We start from the raw sequence: 12,223 nt of genomic DNA on the forward strand, positions 1-12,223 counted from the left end.
GCGACAGATGATGGCGAAAAAGCCACCATCCTTAATAGACACTTTGTCGCACAGACACAACTACACAACACACCTACGCTTCCACCTCCAAACACGAGAACCAGGCCTGTACCCGAACTAAACGAAATAACCGTAACCGAACAAGAGGTACTGTCAGCATTAAATTCTCTCGACCCACACAAATCTACTGGCCCTGATCAACTCCCCACGAAAATATTAAAAATGATAGCAATTCTCATAGCAGAACCATTAGCTAAATTATTTAATATGTCTCTCAGAACTTCAAAATTTCCTAATCTTTGGAAGGAAGCCAATGTCACACCAATTTTCAAACGTAAAGGATCGGCAGCTGACCCACAGAATTACAGACCCATTAGCCTTCTATGTTGCTGCTCTAAAATTCTAGAAAAAATCATATTCAAACATATTTACGACCACCTCATTGAAAATTCGCTTCTTTCTGACAATCAAAGCGGGTACAGGCCTCACCACAGCACGCAACTACAACTAGCCTACATGATTGACAGTCTCTACAAATCACTGGACAAAGGACGTCACAAGACTTTACTGCTGTTTACTTAGACGTGACAAAATATTTCGACAAGATTTGGCATAAAGGTCTCCTGTTCAAGTGCGAAAACGACTTCTCTATCACTGGCTCTCTTCTCGACTGGCTGAAATCATACCTAACTGACCGAAGACAGAAAGTAAGAATAGGGAACTCATACTCAACGACAATGACTTTAAACTCCGGATGCCCGCAAGGCTCAATTTTAGGTCCACTTCTTGCCCTCCTGTACCTTGACGGACTCCCTGGACAGCTGAAAAACACCGCCCTATTTTACGCTGACGACATATCATTATACGCATCATACACACCCGACAACATGACACAAGCACAACTTTCACTTCAAGAAGACCTTAACACAATTGAGCAGTACGCACAGCAATGGGCCATTACTTTTAGTTCATCAAAAACCATAACTCAGACATTCAGCACAAGAAATAACTATACTTCACCTCAACTTCAATTCAATGGGCAACTAATATCAAAAACGGACACTCATAAGCATCTGGGATTAACTCTATCAGAAGACCTGCGTTTCAAGACCCACGTTACCACAATCATTCAAAAAATAAACATCGCCCTCAGCCCCCTCTACCCAATTGCGAAATTCCTTCCACGACAGACACTAAACACCATATACAAGACCTACGTGCGACCATACTTCGACTATTGTGATTTGTGACTGCATTTACGACGGACACATCACTGCACACGACGAATTAAGACTGGAAAGACTACAAAACAGATCCGCTAGACTCGTGACGAACACACTACATCGGACATCCACAGACAAACTTAGAGACGAACTCGGTTGGGACAGTTTGAAGACGAGACGAAAAATCCACAGGCTTTTTCTATACAAAAAGATCATAGACAATACACCTCGCATACCAAACTACATTACAAACATGATCCCAGAGGAGAGAGGGCGCACGGCAGGACGAAATCTCAGAAATCAAAACCACCACACAGTCCCGCGAACTACAAAATCCTGCTACCAGAGATCCTTAATTCCCAAAACATCCCTGCACTGGAACCAATTGCCTACGCACATACGAAACTGCCAAGAGATGAAAAAATTCAAACAAAGCATTAAACTACTACTCGGCACACCACAGCCCCCACACTACAACGCACTAGGAACTAAGGTTGGGAACACTTTGCACACACAAATCAGACTGGGGATGTCCAAGTTAAACGCACACCAGTACTCTATACAAAAAGTAACAAGCCCCGAGTGCGCCTGTGGCTACACACAAGAAAACACAAAACACTTCATCCTTCACTGCCCACACTACGCACTGACGAGGTCCACACTATTTGCACAAGTATCCACACACCTCAACATTGATTTCAACAACCAATCAGACACCATGAAATTAGACACACTTCTACACGGACACAACACGACAAAGCAAAACGCACCTCAGGTTCTCCTTGCCTTTCAATCCTTCCTCAAAAACACCTCCAGACTGACATAGCCCCGTCTCGGTGGACTGGCGCCGGCCCGCTATCACCGCTTATCAATGTCAACTGTCGCGGCGGCCGACCTGACTCTCCGCGGCCCTGGATTGTACCATATTCATTTATTCTGTTTACGTTGCCAGGTGGTGGTGCCTCGATTTAAGCATCAGCTTTTGCACCACCACCTGGACTATTCGCCTATTTCCATTTTATGTCTAATAAATGTGTTTTGTTGTTGTTGTTGTTGTACTGCTGAAACGCCCGTCTTCTGCGGGGGCGCCCCTCTTCTGCAGGGGCATCCCTCCTTTGCTGGGGCGCCCCTCTTCTACTGGAGTCGACATTCTTCTGCTAGTGTCATACTTCTGTCGAGGGCGCTGGGCGCGACTCCTCTACTGGGGATGCTTCTCCTCTGCTAGAGCTTCCTTCTTCTGCTAGGGCGCTCCTCTTCTGCTGTAGGCGCCCCTTTTCTACGGGGCGCCCCTCTTCTGATGGGGCGGCGCCTTTTTTCTACTTAGACGCCTCTCTCCTGCTGAGATCACTTCTCTTCTGCTGGCGTCGTCCCTCTTTTGCTCGGCAAGACTTACTTATGCTGGGCGCTCCTCCTCTGCTCGTTGTCCTTTTTCTGCTGGAGTAACCATTCTCTTGCTGGATATATGTATGCCTTACTTTTGCTAGGGTAACCTCCTCTGCTCGTTGTCCCTTTTCTGCTGGAGTAACCATTCCCTTGCTGGATATATGCCCTACTTTTGCTAGGGTAGTCCCTCCTCTGCCGGGCGAGCCCAACTTTTGCTCAAGGAACTCGATCTTTTCTACTGAGGACGCCATCCTTGTGCTCGGCGAGCCCAAGTCCCAATTTCTGCTTGAGGTGTCCTATTTTTACTGGTTACGCTCCCCCCTTCTGCTGGTGGCATCCCTTTTTCGGGGGTTGTCCATCTTCCGCTGGAAGCGCTCATCTTCTGGTGGGGGACCCCTCTTCTGCTAGGGCGCCTCTCTTCTATTTGGAGAGCCCAACTTCTGCTCAAGGTGCCCGGCCATGTCTGTTGTGGGCATTCCTCTTTTGCAAGGGCCTGTGGATCCCCTTTTCTGCTGGGGGAGCCCATCTGCTGCTGGGGGCGCCCCTATTCTACCTTCACCCTCTTCTGCTAATGTCGTTCCTCTACTGCGCGAGCCAAATGTCTGCGGTCATGTCTATTAGGGACGCCCTTTCCTACTGGGGTCACCAACTTCTGCTGGGGCGCCCCTTTTATGCTCGGGTCGCCCTACTTCTGTTGAGGGGGCCCTACTGCTGCTTGACGGGCCCAGTTTTTGCTTAAGGTGCCACAATTATGTTGGGCCACCCTCGTCTTCTGGAGGCATCATGCTTTTGGTGGGGCGTCCCTCTTCTGCTGGGGGACGCCCCTATTCTGTGTGACACCCCTTTTCTGGTGGGACACCCCAATTTCTGTGGAGTCGCCCCTGTTCTATGTACTGGGGGCGCCCTTCTTCTACTGGGCGAGCCAAAGTTCTGCTCGAGGCGCCGCATTTCTACTGCAGGGGCGCCTCTCCTCTGCTAGGGCGCCAGTATTATGCTTAAAGGGACCCTCCCACCTTCAAAATAGTTAATGAATTGGCATGAAAGTGGTGTCGCTCGATTCAGAAAGAGCAAAAACGAATATCTACCAAATTTCACCGAAAAATATTCACCGGTTTTCAAGATATTCGACTTTTACTTTTGTTTACTTTTTTTGGATCTCCGCTGTTCCTAGCGACTTCATTTTGGAAGTGCGGCGTTCGCGGCAGATGTTGCGCGCAAATAGCATATACCACCACTGCTTTACAAAGATGTTAGTATACGGTTTTAAAATCGTTAGATCACCGCTGACGTCACAAATTCTAAGGGGGCATCTCAATGCATTAGCCCCTTAGAATCCGAAAACTGCAAGTTTGTTATTCCATATCTCCGAATTGAAGCATTTTTCGATGTTGTGAGTGCCCAAACCGCTATTTGCAGGCCATGGCCACCAATTTGGCTATCTCAAATCAAACTAATGTTAACCCTCGCCCGTAAACGGTGTTTTGCCACCTTCGCCCATGCAGGGGGGGGGGGGTTGGTGCGACCCCCCCCCTGGCGTTTGAAAACGGAGCGTCGTAGAGGTTAGCGGAAAAGACCAACGGATTGCTCGCAACGAGATCTCGCGATTGGTGGTATATTTTTTGGTCCTAGGTCAACATTTGACCTACTTATGACAGGTCAAAGGTCAAATTTTCGGAAAAATCTAACTTTTCAGATTTCCGCGCCGATTGCGGCAAAACGGTTAAGAGATATCGACTTGAAACCTTCACTATCGTGATCCTTGATCAATTCTCTATCGTTTGGTGTATATTTCGATGTCATAACTCTAAAAATGATGCGTTGGGAAAATCTGAAGTCTGCAAGGTCATTTGTGCATTGGGTCACGTCAGGCATGTGACGTCACTGACCTGACCCTGACCCAAAATGAACTACAAGAAACAACCGACGATGCCTGAAATGGATAGCAAATTCGAATTCAGGGCATCAAAATACCCCGAAAAGGCATACAAGTGCAAGAAGTCATTACAGGTCAACCGAGGTCACTGACCTTACCTTGACCTTTAGTAACCTTCAAAATGTCAACGGACATTGTGCCAATGTCAAATCAGCCAGTTGTGATTCTAAAACAATCCATCAGTGTGTCAGGTCAGTCGGCATTTATACCAATTTGAAGCAATCTCCAATTTAGCGTAAATCTGGCCGGAGGTTGTTCCCTTTATGACGTCATAACTCCGTGACCTGACATGACCTTGACAAAAAAAATCACCAAAAGTTGCGCAAAGGATGCCCCAAAGGGTACTGAAAATTTGAGCAGGCTATCTGAAACGGTTCGGCGTGTAGCTAAGAAAAACCTCAGGGGGGGTTGCACCCCCCCCCCCCTACATGGGCGAGGGTTAAGGTGGGATGATCACTTAAACGATCCTCACTTATTATGCTGGAACTTGGAGGTGCCCCACTTCAGCCTTGGGCGCTCCTCTTCTGCTAAGTACCGTTTTTTTTTTCGCTGGGGTGCCCCACTCAACCATTTGGGAGGAGGGGGCGGGGGGGGGGGGGAGCAGACGATACGACTGGGCGCTTCCCAAGCCCGTAAGCATCACGACGCCTGTCACGAGACGGAATGTAGCTGGGAAATCATCCTCGTCATCTGCTCAAGAGCTTACCCGTGTCGGGCAGCATGTGGGGCAACGCTTAGCCTATGGGGTGTACCTACTCGTATGTACTTTTCGGGTGCACGTCAGAATAGCTAGTGACATTTGAGCTAGTGACTTTTGAGCTAGTAGGTACAAAAGAGCTAGTGCCTTAAAACAGCTAGTAACAAAATCGCTAGCGTCAAAGTAGCTAGTGAAGCAAAGCAGGGCTGCGGAGTCGGAGTCGGAGTCGGTCGGAGTCGACAGTTTTGGCCGGAGTCGGAGTCGGAGTCGGAGTCGATATTGGAAACCCCAGCCGGAGTCGGAGTCGGAGTCACCGAAAATCTGTCGACTCCGCAGCCCTGCCAGGTGTGCGGAGTCGGAGTCGGGAGTTGGAGTCGATCGGAGTCGACATTTCTGCCCGGAGTCGGAGTTGGTTTTTGAAAGCCGGAGTCGGAGTCGGAGTCGGAGTCGCCGTAAATCCATCGACTCCGCAGCCCTGAAGCAAAGTAGCTAGTGCTTCAAAATGGCTATTGACTAAATCGCTAGCGTCGAAATAGCTAGTGAAGCAAAATAGCTAGTGATTCTCAAAATAGCTATTGGCAGGAAAACTTGAGTCAAATGAAAAAAAACATCCCTCTACTGAGACGTTAGGGAAGAAATCGCGGACGGCCCTATTGGCCGAAAAGTCAATTATACACGTACGGGGCCGTTAATGCCTTTAAAATTTCGAAGAATTTTAGGTATACTGTAAAAGTTTTGTCCAGGAGAATTGCATCAACGTATGGGAAAACATGACCAGAGACACCTACAACCATGTGAATATTGTATACCTAATTGGAATCTTGGATAATTGACTAAGAAGTGTTAGGTTGTGAAATTTTGAAAGTTCCGTAGAGCACCCATGAATCATTCGGTGCCAATTCGTCGCAAAAAAACTATGATTCGGTCGATACGTCGTTTGTCATAATTTGCTTCGTTTTCGGCAAAAATGGGGTAAGACTATTACATCCCCAGTAAGACAAAAATGAAGTAGCAGCTGAACTACGGCGCACCTCAGCTGATGTAATGTAGGTTGGCTCAAGCATGAATCACATACTCAGCTACCGCATCAGCACATAACGCGACACCAAAGACGTCTCAAAATGCTCCACGATAGCATCCGCCATTCATACACTAATTGCAGCAGTCATTTCTCATTTCGCCAGGTGCTAGCGCAGATTCAGAAAGTCCGTCGCATTCACTTCTGACCGCAAAACAGGCGGTATCACACCTCAAGCCGAACCATATGGACAGGTGTACTGGAATCGGGCACGTTCCAAATAGCTGACACTTTCTGCAGGTGTCTGCTGCTCCCTGTGGGAGCACAACAGTGCATTGTGTGAGCAGAGCACAGCTGCTATAAACAACAGCAGGGGCGTTCCACGACAAATCGACAAATAAAAAATTAAATTTGCACCCTCATATTTTATTCTTCGTTGAAAACTGGTGTAAGGGGTTGTGATGGGCGGGGAAGCCAGCTGTGGCAAGGATTTTTTTTCTTCGAACAACGGTTTCCGAGATAAAGCCTCGGGCAATTCCTGGATTTCGCGCTGCCGCCCTATGTTTGGCGGCCTATAACTCAGAAACTATTGGTTTTTTACGATAAAAACTTTATACGGTTCAACTCACAATCAACCAACAAACATTTTGGCTATCTCGGATTTTCAATTTTTGAAAATTTTGATCACGTGACCTTTTGTCCTATTTTTCGAATAGTGACCTTGATATTTTCCCCACTGAAAGTTGCAATTTTGTCTGATGACGATTAAAGCCTTATTGATTGTCATTCATATGCGATAATAAAAAAAGTGGTTATCGCCCTGCGTTGACCTCAGGTCAGGTCACTTTTATGACCTGTCCATTATTACGAGCGGGAGCGACAGCGAGATCTCGAGAATAAAGCAAGATAGCGACAAGCGGTAAACGGTAAAGGGTACACACGGATAAGGTCTATAATTTTTACTGAGGTCATTTTCAGGTCAGGTCAAAGATGACGTCACAGGAGCTAAAAGGAAGTCAAAATAGCGGCACTATACATATACCTATATGAAGTTTTTCTCAAATAACTTTCAAGGTATCCCAGCTAGGAACAAACTAATAGCACCATCGTGATCCTCTCGTCGATCCGCATCGAAACATATGTATGTTGACCTCGAAAGGTCGAAAGGTCAAAAGTTGACCTTAGATCACGTGACCTAAGGTCAACTTTTGACCTTTCGACCTTTCGAGGTCAACAAACATATCTTTCGATGCGGATCGACGAGAGGATCACGATGGTGCTATTAGTTTGTTCCTAGCTGGGATACCTTGAAAGTTATTCGAGAAAAACTTCATATATATGTATAGAGCCGCTATTTTGACTTTCTTTTAGCTCCTGTGACGTCATCTTTGACCTGACCTGAAAATGACCTCAGTAAAAACTATAGACCTAATCCGTGTGTACCCTTTACCGTTTACCGCCTGTCGCTATCTTGCTTTATTCTCGAGATCTCGCTGTCGCTCCCGCTCGTAATAATGGACAGGTCATAAAAATGATCTGACCTGAGGTCAACGCAGGGCGATAACCACTTTTTTATTATCGCATATGAATGACAATTGATAAGGCTTTAATCGTCATCAGACAAAATTGCAACTTTCAGTGGGGAAAATATCAAGGTCACTCTTCGAAAAATAGGACAAAAGGTCACGTAATCAAAATTTTCAAAAATTAAAAATCCGAGATAGCCAAAATGTTTGTTATTTGATTGTGAGTTGAACCATATAAAGTTTTTATCGTAAAAAGCCAATAGTTTCTGAGTTATAGGCCACCAAACATAGGGCTGCAGCGCGAACTCCAAGAATTGCCCGAGGCTATATCTCGGAAACCGTTATTCGAAGAAAAAAATCCTTGCCACAGCTGGCTTCCCCGCCCATCACAACCCATTAGACCAATTTTAAGCAAAAAATAAAATATGAGGGTGCAGGGCACTTGTCGATTTGTCGTGGAACGCCCCAGCAGTAACTTTGCGCGGTGTCCGTACACCGGCATTATGTGACTTTTTGGCGAAATGCTTGTGAATGGGCGAAAATACATGAGTGAGTACGAGACAAGTTTAACTCTTTATCACGAAAGCCTCCCTGTTTTACAGTTACAGTAAAAAAGTATAAAAACGTACGTAGAAAAAGAGAACGAACAAGGCAAAACATGTAAAATGTGCGGCATTTCCCAACTCTCACGCAGACATCGGCGCAACTCCGAAGTCCGTGGAAATTTTCACTTTTACCATAACTTCCTAATTCCTATGAGAACCAGGTCCTCCGATACGGGCCACAAAAGACAGATGTTTACTTCGTATAGTGTGTGTGTGTTTTTTTTTAAATAAATTTAGCTCGAATGTTTGAATGGACGGATTGACAGAGCCGGAGCCCACGCTAAGCAGAGCTTGTTGCGTACACCCCGACCCCTACCGTCCGATCGCGCAATTCCGGGTAACGGAGAATTTAGATGCCAAATTGTAACGTGCCCTTCAAAGCCGGACACGACCTGTCCCACTCAACTGACTTCAACTGGCTGCGGCTGCTTCCACCAACCGCAGACCATCCCCGTCAGGAGTCTCAAATATCGAGCGCCGGAGCGTCTCTAACCCGGGATCTCACTAACGGGACAGGCAACACAACAGACAAGCTTGGCAAGCTTTAATACACTTTAACATGCTGCTTTAACACACAGAAAAGCTTGCTGCTTCAAATGGGTCGAGCCAGGACATACGAAGCAAACACAACAGCTCAGCTTGATGCATACGAGTAGAGCGGGGCTGATCACTGTAGACTGTAGAGCCGCCTGCCTGTTACCTTGTAATTGTTTACATATCAAATACTAGTTAACGTGCTTGCATGGGACGCAATATCGGTAAGCGCAAACTGTTAAGCCGTAGACTGAATTCTGCGGGTAGGATAAGACGAGCTGAACAGCGAAACACACCTAACTAGGTAAACGGGTCCCACGACTTGTCACCCAGCCACCAATACAGCTATAATAATAACATAACAAGTGTCATAGGGAAAATAGCAAATGAGCTACGCAAATTAATTTGTAACCCATTTGTAGCAAAGCGCTGTCCATGTTGTAAAATGTTCATAATATTAAGATATGAGCATTTTACCGTCAGTGACCTCAGACCTGTCATCGCAACGCATTGTCAAGAAAATAGAACAAAGACGTAAGTTATTAGCAAGATACTACATCAGAGTCAGACACAGCGAGTCCACACTCCGGTCGGTGACGTCTCCCGTCGTCCCGCACCGCGGCGGCGACGGTCTTCCCGCCGCACCTCAGGTCTTCGTCGATACCCAAACACCGCCGCTTTTGGAAAAGCTCAGTATGTAGGTATGTCCCCTTTTTAGCACATGTATTCATGTTGTGCTATTCATGTTATTCACATGTTATTCATATGACAATTTCAGTCGCAGGCCAATCAAGGTCCGATTACAAGGCGAGGAAAAAACCACTGCAAGAAAGAGGTAAACGCTCGCTCTGGCTTCGCCGGCTGATCAATTATTTTGACACTGAGCGGTTGATGAGGGTGATCAGACGTAAAAAAAAAAAACGTTCGGATCGTGTTTCTAGTCATTCGTAAACTAAGGTCAGGTGAATTTGGTGACCTCTCCAAAGAGTGATATCAGGAAATGAAACTGCGCCTGTTTGAGACACTACATACAAAACAGACAAAATAGACCCACCGTTCCCTGTTTTCTATCCTGAGAGTTAGGACAGACAAATCCTTCTCCTCCACGCCTCTTTTCCCTGCTGCGGGCTGGACGGACCACTTCATCCTAAACGGGTAACTCAACCCCAGGAGTAGGCCCGTAGCCGGGTGCGGTGAGTGTCAGGGGATTGGTTGGCCTGTTAAAGTGATGGGCTCAGGCCTCAGCCCCGACAACTCTCCAGGGAGCCCACCCAGACCAATGTCTCCCCCTAATTCTTATGATCCTTCCGGCTCTGAAATGGTCTCGGGCTCTCGTTAGACCGAAAGGGCGCCCTAACCCACCACTCCAAAAAGGTCTTCTCAGAAGGCATTCTCCCGATGGATGCCAAATCGTAGACCTTAGATCAATTCGATAGCTTCAAAAGAGCTAAGCACCGAGTACCGAGCACTTTGGCGAGATGTGCCCTTTTTATTTGTTCACAAGTGATGTGTCGATGTGACCAGAATGTGACCAACACTATCAAAATTGGGAAAAATGGTATTTTATGTCTTCCAGTGACTGTGTTTTGACCTGAAATATGAAATGACCCGAAAGTCCTTTCTGCTAGTGTTTTATTACGAACTCTAGACCACCACTCACCGCAGGAAGCCGCATGACCGACTCGATAGTCGATGGGCCAGTCGAGTCGCTGCAGTCACTACTCACTCACAGTGCAAAGTGCCACCTACACCACTCACCTGCAAGCAGAGTTGCGTTTTTCCGCCGCCTGGCGGCGCCACCAGTTCAGTGATCCGTCCGAGCGGCAGACCGCCTCCGAGCAGCGCATCCAGCCGGCGGCTGAAGGTGACCACGTGACCGGCGGGTGGGCGGGGCCGGCCCTGGGTCAGGGCGGGCCGCCGGCCGGCTCTCTGCTGCAGGCCGGCCGCCTCAGAGGGGCTGAGGTGCGCCTCGGCAGCCAGCTGATCCGGGGTGAGTCGGAGAACGTCCCGCACCTGCACCAGACCTGCCCTGGGGGGGGGGGGGGGGGCGTCAGGGGACAGACTGAGGGCGGAGAGGGGTCAGGAGATAGCTGGGGCAGAAGGCAGACAAGGCTTGTATATACAGTGTGCAGGGGTCCTGGGCAGGAGGGGGGATATCACGATAGTCTGAGGGCCTGATGAGGAGTGAGGGACAGGTGCCGGTCTGTAAGGAGAAAAGTGAGATGAGATTCATCCGGTAAGGGTAATTCTGATGGTTTGAACCTAGACTTACTTCACTGTGACTTGCTATACCAATATGAATGACATGCCACCATCCATACAATGTTCAACAATTTAAGTTTCAGCATAAAATTGAAATATCCTATTCCAAAGAGCCACATTTGAAAAGCTATATCAGAATCAGGAATAGTCACGATTACAATTGAATTAATTTGGCTAGCAAAATCTCCCTTCATTTGGCAACTACATAAATTATTGCACACTGGGAGTTGGGACACATTTTACCAACCTGTGTAATTTCTGAATGGTGGAGTCAGGCTCTTGAAGGGTGTATATTTGGCGAGCCATCTATTAAACTCTTTGAGTTTAATCCTATCACAGCTACAAATCACCGCACATTAATTGAACCTCGGCTGAGAAGAATCGTTACCGAACTTCCATGACCCTCAATGCATGCCCTGTATCAGTATTATCGGTATTCATTTATTGTATTAGCGGAAAATAGGGCCTTGTATGCCTTAGGTATTATCCAGGGGGGTTCGCTCCCGCGCCTTCAGCACGGGAGCGAGGTTTATATAGCCTTGGTATTATCAATCACCGCACCGCCGCGTCGTCCACTCTCTTGTTCTTGTTGTTTACTTTTGCTTGCTTTTGGCGCCCGTGCGTTGAATTTGTAACTCGCGCGCAATCGAATTTACTTATATTTATATGTGATTTATATAAGCTTATGCTGAAAAATTGCTTATGACTTTTTGAATTGAACTATTTTCTATGATTCGAGACAGTGTTTAAGAATCAGCAAATATGTACGAAAAAGATTTACATTAAAAAAATATTTTCCAAGAATATTTGGCAACGGTGTAGCATCGTCCTTTCCCCGGTGTCGCTTTATTGTGGCGCATTGCAGGTCAGTGTTTACGTAATTATTTCAATGGTTATCTGTATATTTTTGTTGTCATTCCTAAGTTCTGTGAAGTTGTTAGCTGAACCTTTTCTTTAAATCATCATTAGGTATATTCTTCTATTCTACATTGGGTTTACGTCAACCTGTCCATTGTTTCCTGCGCCAGTTTAGTAACACAAG

The 12,223-nt window shown here is 46.8% G+C and overlaps 1 protein-coding gene across 1 annotated transcript in view; it reads right to left on the reverse strand.

Moving 5' to 3' along the window:
• Positions 1-11,785, reverse strand: part of LOC122388423 (DNA repair protein RAD51 homolog 3-like) — a 32,188-nt gene extending 20,403 nt beyond the window's left edge. Inside the window, exons 1-2 of the mRNA XM_043379490.1 lie at positions 11,429-11,785; positions 10,678-10,948 (exon numbers count right to left, since the gene is read on the reverse strand). Coding sequence (XP_043235425.1) covers positions 10,678-10,948; positions 11,429-11,487 — 330 coding nt within the window. The 5' untranslated portion in view covers positions 11,488-11,785. The remainder of the gene's footprint in view (positions 1-10,677; positions 10,949-11,428) is intronic.
• Positions 11,786-12,223: the final 438 nt, after the last annotated feature.

Source organism: Amphibalanus amphitrite, unplaced genomic scaffold (genome assembly GCF_019059575.1).
Source record: "Amphibalanus amphitrite isolate SeventyFive unplaced genomic scaffold, NRLGWU_Aamphi_draft 000322F_arrow, whole genome shotgun sequence".
Lineage (NCBI taxonomy): Eukaryota > Metazoa > Arthropoda > Thecostraca > Balanomorpha > Balanidae > Amphibalanus > Amphibalanus amphitrite.